Source organism: Micromys minutus (assembly GCF_963924665.1).
Source record: "Micromys minutus genome assembly, chromosome: 10".
Lineage (NCBI taxonomy): Eukaryota > Metazoa > Chordata > Mammalia > Rodentia > Muridae > Micromys > Micromys minutus.
Window position 1 is genome coordinate 50,841,909 of NC_137979.1, and position 10,528 is coordinate 50,852,436.

Below are 10,528 nucleotides of genomic sequence, written 5' to 3' on the forward strand. Positions count from 1 at the left end.
TTTGTTTTTTTAAATTGAATTAGGATCTTGCTTACAGAACCCAGACTGGCCTCTGTCTCTTCTCCTGAGAGTTGGGCTGACCCCAGCCCTCATCCTGCCCTATTTCCATCCTGCCCTTCCTGATGACAGCTCCACCCTCTCCACCCCACTTTTCTTTCTCGTATAAATGAGACTGTAGTATAAATTATTCAGCTATACACATTAGGATCAGTCCTTCCTACCGGTCTTCCAGTCCCAACTCATAATCATTTAAGTGACCTTTGCCAAGTTGTTTTAATGTGTGTGCTGTTTGTGTTACCCAAGTAATAATGGCATGTTTTATAGAATTAAGGAAGGTGTAATATTTTATAGGAATGGTGTCTAGTAGTACCTGGAGCATAGTAAGCAGCAGAGAGACCTTGAGTTTCCTGACCTCCAGCCTCCCAGCTTTTTTCATTATCTCTGTTTCTTACCAGATTCCTGCCCTTGGCACACATGTGCAATACTTGTTACAGAGCAGCTGCGGGCAGAGGGTGGATCTCGGGAGCTGAAGTCTGTGGAGTTCTTGGGATGCCTGCCCTGGACAATGCAGGGCTCAGCCAGCTGTTGCTTCAGGGCTCCAAGCCTGGCGTGTTGAGCCTCAGGGCAGGGCCTCGGGCTAGCTTAAAGGCTCTTGGCTTAAAAGGAATGTGTGGTGGGCTGCCCCTGATCAGGAGGGACTAAAAAAAGCCTCAACCTTCCCTGGGCTTAGTGTGAGGGTTATCAACAGCTAAAGTCTGCTCATCCCTCTCTGGCTCCTCTGGTACTTTGGAGAGCGTCTGTTTTCCTGCCCCTCTCTGGGTTTCCACCAATTGGCAGGAAAGCACCAATCTGACCCAGAGGTGCAATCGCTGAGGAGTGAGGTGTGTGCATGGGGGTGGGGGCTGGGTGGGGGTGGGGGAGAACGAACTGGTGACAATACTGAGATGTCAGCTGCACCCTGCTGGTGTCTCTTCCTTTTATAGTCAGGAGCAGTTGCTCCTGCTCTCACCAGCCCCTCTGTGGGGGCTCCTACCCAGAATAAAAGCAGGGGAGGCCTCCCAGTCTCCCATCTTCTCTCTCAGGAGCCACCTTTCCGAGTTTGGTTCCTTTTTAGGTCCCACCTCCACTAGAGATCCTCAGGCATCATGCCTCCCAAGAAGCCCGAACCTAAGAAGGAGGCTGCCAAGCCAGCTGCAGCCCCCGCTCCAGCTGCTGCCCCAGCTGCTGAGCCCCACAAGGACTCTGCCTTTGACCCCAAGAGTGTGAAGGTAAGTGAAGTCCAGCACAGGGACAGCAGGAGCCTGTTTTCCCTGTTGCTGAGAGCTCTCTTTCTCCCAGGCCAGACAGGTGAGAACCACGGCCTGTAAGCCTTAGATCATGACCCCGAGGGCCAGTAGAACCAGTAGGAGATTGGGGTCAGAGGCTTTCTGTTTTAACAATAGGTTGCTGCTATGTGCAAAGGGGCGTAGCCGGGCCACTCCTGATTAGTCCAGCAGAATCAGAAATGGTGGCAGGTGCAACCAACCAACTAGCTTTTGTGAAGCCTAGTGCCTGGTAACCATAGTGACGGAAAGATTGGAGTTCTCCCGAAGTAAGGGTATGGATGCGTATTTTACATATCATCACTTTATTTTCTCTGTATGGGTATTTTGCCTACATGTATGTCTGCATATCACATGTGTGCAGTGCCCATGGAGGACAGAAGAGGGTATCGGATCCCCCTGGAACTGTAGTTACAGATTGTAAGGTTGGGAATGGGGGAGAGGGGTCAGGGATGATGCTGTTCTGTGTTGGGGTATGAGAGACTTCACTCACAGATACTCTTTAGGCAAGAGGGGTAGAGAAGGCCAGGGGAGCCTGTGGGCTTCTCTTTCCCTTTCCATACAATGATGGGCCACTCTTTTGTGGCCCCAGCCTGACTAGTCAGCTCCTGGCTGGGCCCTCTCTAGCTTGGTGGGGGAGCTGGGCCTGCTTTCCTCAGCCTCCCAGTTTTAGGCCCTGCTTCATCATGTTCCCCCGGCCCCACTTGTCTGGGTAACACTCCTCTCCCTCGGGCTGGTGTGGGCCCCTGTGGACTGACGCAGTCATTTTAGGCCTCCAGCAATCTGGCCCAGCTGTTGAAGGAATGAACTGGGAAGGACTGGGCCTGGGAGGGAGGGGTTCTGAAGCCTCTGGAGAGAGGCCCCAGATTGAGAGAGGTCAAGTGGCTACTGCTATGAAGAGCTATTAATATCAGGGCTGGTGTGCTGGGCCCCTGGGGGATCTCAGCCTCAAGACAAGGCTGGGGAGATTAGAAATGCAGATAAGGTTTTGTATCATGCAGGCAGAGGCCACTGTTCTCCAGATCACAGCCCACATGAGAAACTCCACACAATACCATAAGACCCTAGGGGCTTAGCAGGCTTGGCTTGTAAGATAGACAAAGGCAATTTTACTGCCCCTCTTGGAGGAACTGAGAATAGTGGAAACCCCAGAGTACGTGGAGACTTTCTGCACCACCTGTCTCTCCTAAAAGCCCAGGAGCCCCACCTGCCTTGATTTCTGACTTGTCTGAATAAACACCACGCCTAGCTAGGCTCCTGCTGTCTGGACCAGAGCTGCCCAGTGGCATCAAAGGAGCACTCTCCCATTTCACCTGCCACTTCCTTACACCATTGTTCTTCTCTTAGCCCATCCTTTAAAAGAGAGAGAGGGAGGGGAGGGAGGGACAGAGCCAGCTTGTCAGTGTCATGATGACTTTGTGCTCAGGCTGCGCAGCTTTCTGTCCTGGTTTCTTTTACGTGCCTGCTCCTGGGGCACAAAGCATTGCAAAGCAGGGCAGTGTTACCTTTGCCTCAGAGGGTCAGCATAGCGCAGCAAGATAGAGTAGCAAGGCCTTCCCCACCCGAGGTCAGGGGTCACTTCTGTTCCTCATTTACCTCCACACTTGGCCTAACCACTTCTGCATAGTTTCCTGGCTAAGCCACTGTGGTGTCAGTTCCGGGAGAAGAGGTGGGGTGGGCATGGAATGGTGGCACATGACATGCGCCAGGGGGTGGCACCCACTACCGTCAGGGAAAGGAGGGCCGGGGTCAAGTGGAGCAGAGGAGGACATCGAAGTGACATAGTTGAAAACCTATTAAAGTGATGCCTTGGTTATTTCTGCTCATTTCCAGAACTTTTAACTCGGATGCTTTGTGCTCAACATTGTGCAACATGTGTGTGTTGGGGGGGCACCCCAAATCTATTCATTCATGTAACATGAAATTTTTGAGTACCTATTATGCATGGAACACTTTATCGATAAACATAAAAATTTACCCCCTTCCCCCGATCCCCAACCTGGTTTGAATGAGACAGGTACAGGTCAGCAGTGACGAGAGTCCAGACACAAGTAAGTCACCTGAGGACCTAGGAGGAGGGTGCTGTAGACAGTGCAACTGGCAGCTTCATACAGTGAGATGGGTGGACAGGCAGCATCAGGCAGAAGAGGGAGTCTCAGGGCGAGCAATGGTGAGCACCCAAAGCCAGAGGAGGTACATCTTGTCAGGGGATTAGAAACTGGGGAGACCTTTGGGGTTCCAGTAAGACCAGCTTATCCATGGCTAGGATGAAAGGGATTTACTATAGATCCAAAGGGATTGTAATGTGGGCCACTGTAGACTTTAGAACGGCATAGATAACTTATTTCTCTTTTCCTCTTGATGGTGTTTATTTTGTTCTTTAAAGACGTGTTTATTTTATGTGTGCGGTGTTTTGTCTGCATGTATGTGTGTGTACCATGTGTGTGTCTGGGTGCCCCTGGAACTGGAGGTACGGAAAGATGGTTGTGATCTGCCAGGTAAGTACTAGGAACTGGACCTGGCTGCTCTTCCAGAGCAACAAGTGAACTTAACTGCTGAACGGTTCATTTGCTCTCATTGAGCTTTGATGGCTACATTGTTTCATAGACACTGGGGGACTTGATCAGGAGACTGGTTCACCCTCAGCCCGGCTCAGAGCTTTTCTCTGTTGCTAAGTGGCCTTCTGGAGGTGTCCAGACTTCCCTTCGGAAGTCATTAGCAGTCCCTGTCCTCACTCTTGTGTTTCTTTCCTTACAGATAGACTTCAGTGCTGACCAGATCGAAGGTGCGTGTGAACAACCTCATGCATGTTCTGTGTAACTTTTGGTCATAGAGATTATCATTCCATCAGACCTGTTAGGCACAATCCTAGGCACTTTACACAGATCGGGTCACTTTATTCTTCAAATGGCCTGCTGAGGTATGGTAGCTCTCACTGTTCCCATATAGAAGGTGGCAAAACTGAGGCTAAGAGAAGTTAGGGGTCCATTGTCACAGGCCCGCAGAGGGGGATCCAGAACCCAGATGCAGGTACCTTACTTTCAGCTGCACTTTCCGAGTGCTTGAGATATAGTTGATGCTCAGCAAATGGTGGTCCCTTTACTGCCCCATCATGCCACTAATCTGTCAAATATCTGGAAATCCTTCTCTCTGTTTCTGATACGGGAAACCCTCTTTAGCTCATGGGCATTCATTCCTTCATGATGAAGTAAGTCTGCGACAAGTCCATTTGTCCTGGTGGTAGGGCCAGAGGTGGCTTGCAAGCACACTATTTCTTCTGTGGTCTCCATCCTCGTTTTCAACAGAGACAATTTCTCAATCTTATACAAAGTGTTAGTAGATGCAACTTTAGGGTAAATCTCAAGGGCTGGAGGGATGGCTCAGTGGTTAGTAGTGTGTACTATTTTTGCAGAGGATTTGAGTTCAGTTCCCAGCACCCATGTCTAGCAGTTCACAACTACCTGTAACTTTGGCTCCTGTGCTGGCCCGGCCCCCCCCCCCCCCCGTCCCCGAAATCTACACATAATTAAAAATGAAATAAGTCTTAAAAAAGAGAAACTTCAGACTTCTCACACATGGCCGTACTTCAACAATCAGAGAGACTTTGATGTTTGGAGGACATTAACGTGTGGTCTTTCTGGCCCTGGGTGAAAGGATGCCTGTATTTACTGTGTAAGGTTAATAGTGGTAACTGTCAGTCACCTCTCTAAGAGAGTGGATCTGTTTACACGGCCTAAGAACTGCCCCACATGCTATGGAGCTGGTTTCTGCTTCTGTCCTACGCTGTGGAGATGTCGTGGCTCCATTGCTTCCAGGCATTCATTGGAGAGGCCATGGATTTCTTAGAGCTTCCTAGTTAAACACGTGCAGCTGCGGCGATGCCGAATCCGTGGCAGGAGTGAGGACCGGGAACTCAGTTAACAATCAGATTCCTACATCACCCAAGGGGGATCAAGGCAAAAGCTTGCCAGCGCTTCTCAGGCAGGGCTTTTGGCTCTTTGTAACCTTTCATGCCTTGACTTTGAAGACAGTTCTCTTCAAGTTGGATTATGATGGTTTCCTCTTCAATCTTCCTCCCTGTTGTCTCTTCATTTGCCTTTTGGTATAGCTGTGGCGGCTGATGAGTGATTTTTTTTAACTTTTTCTTAAGACAGGGTCTTAAATGACTTAGCCTGGCAAAGACAAATAAATAAATAAATAAATAAATAAATAAATAAACAAATTGCCTTTTAGCCGAGGATGGCCTTGAACTTCTGATCCTCCGGGCTCCATCTTCTGAGAGCTGGGATTATAAGTATGCAACATGTCTGCTTTATGTGGTGCTGGAGACTGAACCCAGGACTTCATCCATGCTAGGCATGCACCCTGCTGACTGCGCTACATCTTCAGCCCCAGCCAATGCTTTTCTTCTGTTACCATGGAAAGAACACTCTTGGGAATCAGGAGACTTCCTGTCACTCATTCCTCCACTACAAGCCTTCCTCCTCCTCTTTCTAGGCTCATTTTATTTACGTATGCATGCTTGTGCACACATGGAGACCAGAAGCTGGCACTGGGGCTCTTGGAACTGGATTTACAGGCTTTTGCGAGCTACCTGATATGGGTGTTGGGATCTGAAATCTAGTCCTCTGATAGAGCGGGAAGCGCTAACCACCGTGCTATACCTCCAGCCCAGAAGTGACTTCTTTAAAACTTACCTTTTCTCATCTTCAAAGTGAGGGTATTTGGTTCAGTTCAGTTCAGAGATTTGTGACTATTCGGCACCTTGTCTACACCCACCCTTCGTCTATCTGGAGCGAGTTACCACATTCTTCTAAGCTTTGCAGTCTTTGGGTGACTAGTTCCTTCCACCTCCCCCCATAGGAACTAGCTTCTGACTATTGACTCCCCTGAGCCCTCACAGATTTGCATACCCTTCCAGCACGGGGCTTTTTGGGTTCAGTGCAGCTGCAGTCCATTGTCAGTGGTGGTTTGTGGTTGTCCACTTCTTGGTGACTGCAGCGTCACTGCCTGGTCATAGTATCCTAATAAATTAACTGAATCTAAATCGAGGGGCAATCAACCAGACATGGTGGCGCATGTCCATAACCCCAGCATTTGAGAGGTGGAGGCAGGAGGATCAGAAGTGCCAGGTCATCCTCTGAGACAGAGATAGAGCACATTCCACTCAGCTTGGACCCCCTGAGACCTTGTCTGAAGGAAACAAAAGCAAACACATAGTTGTGGAATTAAGGCTATTTACAAAGAGCCCAGGGGTGGGGCTGGAGAGATGGCTCAGTGGTTAAGAGCACTGGCTGCTCTTCCAGAGGTCCTGAGTTCAATTCCCAGCAACCACATGGTGGCTCACAACCATCTGTAATGGGATCTGATGCCTTCCTCTACAGGTGTCTGAAGACAGCTATATATAATAAAATAAATCTTTAAAAGAAAAAAAAAAAGGCCCAGGGGTGCCTTAATTTGGCCTCTGCACCCTTTAAAATGCAGGTCTGCTTTTTACAGAGCTAGCTCCAGAGGCAGGAAGATATGAGAGCCATCTTGGTCTGTCACCTCTTCTGTGATGCACACACTTGGCAGGCACCTTTGCCATCCCATGTAGGTGGCCCGTACTTAAAGCTAAGAAGCAGAGAACACACAGAGGTGTCGATTTACCAAAGGCTACCAGAGGCTAAGTGGCAGGTCTGGTATGATTTAACTGTGGCCCCAATGTTACCTTGTTTGGCTATGAAGCTGGGGACAGGCTGTACTTATCACAGGTTGTTATCACTTTGCAGACTGTCTCCACATCCTGCCACCTCTTGGGGACTCTCAGGGTGACAGGGATAATAGGGAGAGCAAGAGGAAACTGGGATCCAGCCTGGCTTCCCTACACTCCTAGGCAAGGCGAAACTGAAAACGACTTCAGTCAGGGATGTTCTCACTTTTCCACGGTTTTCTAGTCAGAGATTTACCAGGGAAGGGTGTGGGACGAGGAGGAAGAGGGAAATAATCTAAGCCCATTATCACTGAAGGAGAGAGGAGAGCCAAAGACCAGTGTTGGATGGGTGGTGGCATCCCCAGGTGGCTTTGGTTGTTAGAAGGTGGGGTTGGAGCGTTCCAAGGACAGTGACTGAAAGAATGGGTTTCATCCTTTTACCGTGCAAACCACACCCTCCGCGTTCTTTGGGGGGCAGTGAGCTATAGCTGGGTGTCTCTACAGAATTCAAAGAGGCCTTTTCATTGTTTGACCGGACTCCAACTGGAGAGATGAAGATCACCTATGGGCAGTGTGGGGATGTGCTGCGGGCCCTGGGCCAGAATCCCACCAACGCAGAGGTGCTGCGTGTTTTGGGCAAACCCAAGCCTGAAGGTCAGTGTCTAAACGTGATTGATTTCAGCACCCATACAGAATGGTCTAATGACCGGAGCCATAACAGTTATAGGATGTTTGTTCTTTTCAATGCTGTTGGCTTATCTCCATGACTCTGCCCGTCATTGGTGGAGCGTCCCACCCAGAAGCAGTTGGAGCCTGCGCTGGGGCTGGGAAGAGACCTCTTGGCCCTCTCTATCCCTGAGCATCTACTTATGTGGCCGTCTCTGTCTGCCCTCACGCCCTTTGGAAGAGATGAATTCCAAGACACTGGACTTCGAGATGTTCCTGCCCATCCTGCAGCACATCTCCCGCAACAAAGAGCAAGGCACCTATGAGGACTTCGTGGAGGGTCTGCGGGTCTTTGACAAAGAAAGCAACGGCACGGTCATGGGTGCCGAGCTTCGGCACGTCCTTGCCACCCTGGGTATGTCCGCAGGGCAGGCGTGAAAGCTGCATGAGAATGTCTGGGCATATGGTGGGATGTATCTACGGGTCCCTGCATCTGGCAAATCCTAATCTAGGGTTTGTTTTCCCGGACTCTATAGGACTCCGCCCCCACCTACTCAGGAACTGGGTTTGCCCAGCAAGGACCAGGGGCTGGGAGAGGAGAGCATTTGGCAGAGCAGGGGTGACTCCCGAGATCTGGCATGGGCTTGGGGGTTCTTACCATCACCACTGTGCTGTGGGCATTGGGGAGAGGCTTCAGAGCGTGCCTGAAGATCCTTGACCCCACCTTCCAGAGCCTTCACTGAGGCTTGACACTAACCGTTTCTCAGACTTAGGACGGGCTTTGAGCCTTTCCGAGTGCTTCGGTTTCTGTTCCCCTTTCCTGCCACTTGCCATTAAAACTCCGTTTCCACACTCTCAGGAGAGAAGATGAGCGAGGCAGAGGTGGAGCAGCTGTTGTCTGGGCAGGAGGATGCCAATGGCTGCATCAACTATGAAGGTAAAGTCCTTTCTTGCTTTCTGGGGTGCCCAGGGGAAAGGAGCGGCATGGAATGGGATGAGCCAGCCCAGAGGAGCAGAATGTGTGTCACAGACGGGTTGTGGCAGATTCTAACTGGATGCTGTTTTTTACCCTCTTGGGAGTGAATATCTGATATAATGGAAAGGACATTAAAACATATAAAATATAAAAATATATTTATTATAGTGTGTGTACATAGGTAATGGGTGTGGGTATGGGTGCACACGTGTATTCAGAGACCAGAAGATACTTTTCAGAGATCAATATTTCCTTCTGCCATTGGTTCCTGGGGACTCAACTCAGGTTGTGAGGCTTTATAACAAGGGATTTTACCCACAGACCTATCTCGTTGGCCCAGGAGTCTGGGTTTGGGAGACAGCTCTGTGGTAAACCATCCATGTGACTTAGAACAAGTCACTTGCTGTCTCTGAGCCTCAGTCTTCTCAGATGGGGAATGGGCATGCTGACACCTTCCTGGAGGTTGTGGGGGTCTGCAGTGATGATGCCGTTCATGCCATCTGTCTAACGTCAGCACAGAGGGGACACGGCAGAGTTCAGTTTCTTTTGCTCTTCTGCCTTCTCCACCAACCCTCTAATAAGAGAGCTTCCACCTGCAGAAAAGGCATGGCAAGGTTGGAAGTGTGGGAACAGGAAGCAGCTCAAGTGGAGAGGAGGGCAGACCCCAGGGAACACTCGTGTGTGGCTGATTCTTCTCTTCTTTCCCTAGCCTTTGTCAAGCACATCATGTCCGGGTGAAGCGTATTTCTCCAAGGTGAGTTCTACCTCTTCCTCAAGGTCCTTTGGGGCTTATGGACAGACAGTACCACATGCCCTGGAAATCTTACGCCTGGGATGTGGGGCCAAGATAGGAAGGGAGCCCCGGGCTTGATGGTGTCTCCAACCTTCTTTCCTTTTCTGTACAACCTCTTGCTCCTGTCTCCTCTGAGGTAAGGTTTCTATTGCTGTGATAAACACCATGACAAATAGCCTGGCAAGGACAGGGTTAATCAGCTTATAAGTCTCAGGTCACAGTCCTCAAAGTAGTGGGAAGCCAGGGCAGGAACTCAGTTCAGGAAGCTAGAGGCAGGAATTGAGACAGAGGCCATGGAGGGACTCTGCAAACTGGCTTGTCCTTGTAGCTTTCTCAGCTTGCTTCTTACACAATTCGGGGTGTCCTGAGGTACCATTCTCTCAAGTGGACTGGGCATTTCCACATCAATCATTAATAAAAAAAAAAACAAAACAAAAATAAGACAAAACCCATCAGACTTGCTTACAGCCATATAACTCAAGCTGGCATTAAAAAAACAACCCTCCCCAAAAAACCAAACAAACAGCAACAAGAAGAACCAGACCAAGTCCTGTTTGGACCTTTGCTCTTATACCCCCGTGTCTCTACCTAGGTCTTTCAGGCCTGGGCTGCAGCACTGCCCCAGGTTGAAGCTCCTGGCTTATGCGTCTTTCCTTCAGCCCCTTGGTGTAGCTCTCTCCTAGTGAGATAGCTGTAGTGAGGGCATGGGATGGAGGGGCTGACATGCTCTGTTCATCTGACACTGTCTTTCAGGTGCTTGGCCTTTCGTGAGTAAGCAAGAGATCCGTGGTGGCTGTTACGAAGTATTGGACTCACACCGGCTTCTCAGACCCACAACCTTCCCTGTGAATAAAGAGCCCTAACACGGTGTCTCATCAATCCCTCAGTTGTTGGTGTTTTCAAACCTTAATTAATGGAGTTAATTTGTGTCTGAGGCCTGTGTGCTTGAGAAATTATTTGGATCTGGGAGAAAGGGTCAGAAGGTTCAGGATCTATCTAGAAGTAGAGACATCGGACACTTGAGCCAGAGGCCTTTGAAGAACAGGCATCTGGAAGGACCATAAAGCTCCTTTCCTACC

General features: G+C 49.7%; 1 protein-coding gene across 1 annotated transcript; it reads left to right on the forward strand.

Annotated features, from left to right (window-relative positions):
- Positions 1–1,099: 1,099 nt before the first annotated feature.
- On the forward strand, positions 1,100–10,309 carry MYL4 (myosin light chain 4). Its single transcript, XM_080922218.1, has 7 exons — positions 1,100–1,268; positions 4,080–4,107; positions 7,519–7,668; positions 7,922–8,095; positions 8,540–8,617; positions 9,366–9,410; positions 10,203–10,309. Exons 1-6 carry the CDS (start codon positions 1,146–1,148, stop codon positions 9,392–9,394), a joined length of 582 nt encoding a protein of 193 aa, XP_080778344.1. The 5' UTR covers positions 1,100–1,145; the 3' UTR covers positions 9,395–9,410; positions 10,203–10,309.
- Positions 10,310–10,528: the final 219 nt, after the last annotated feature.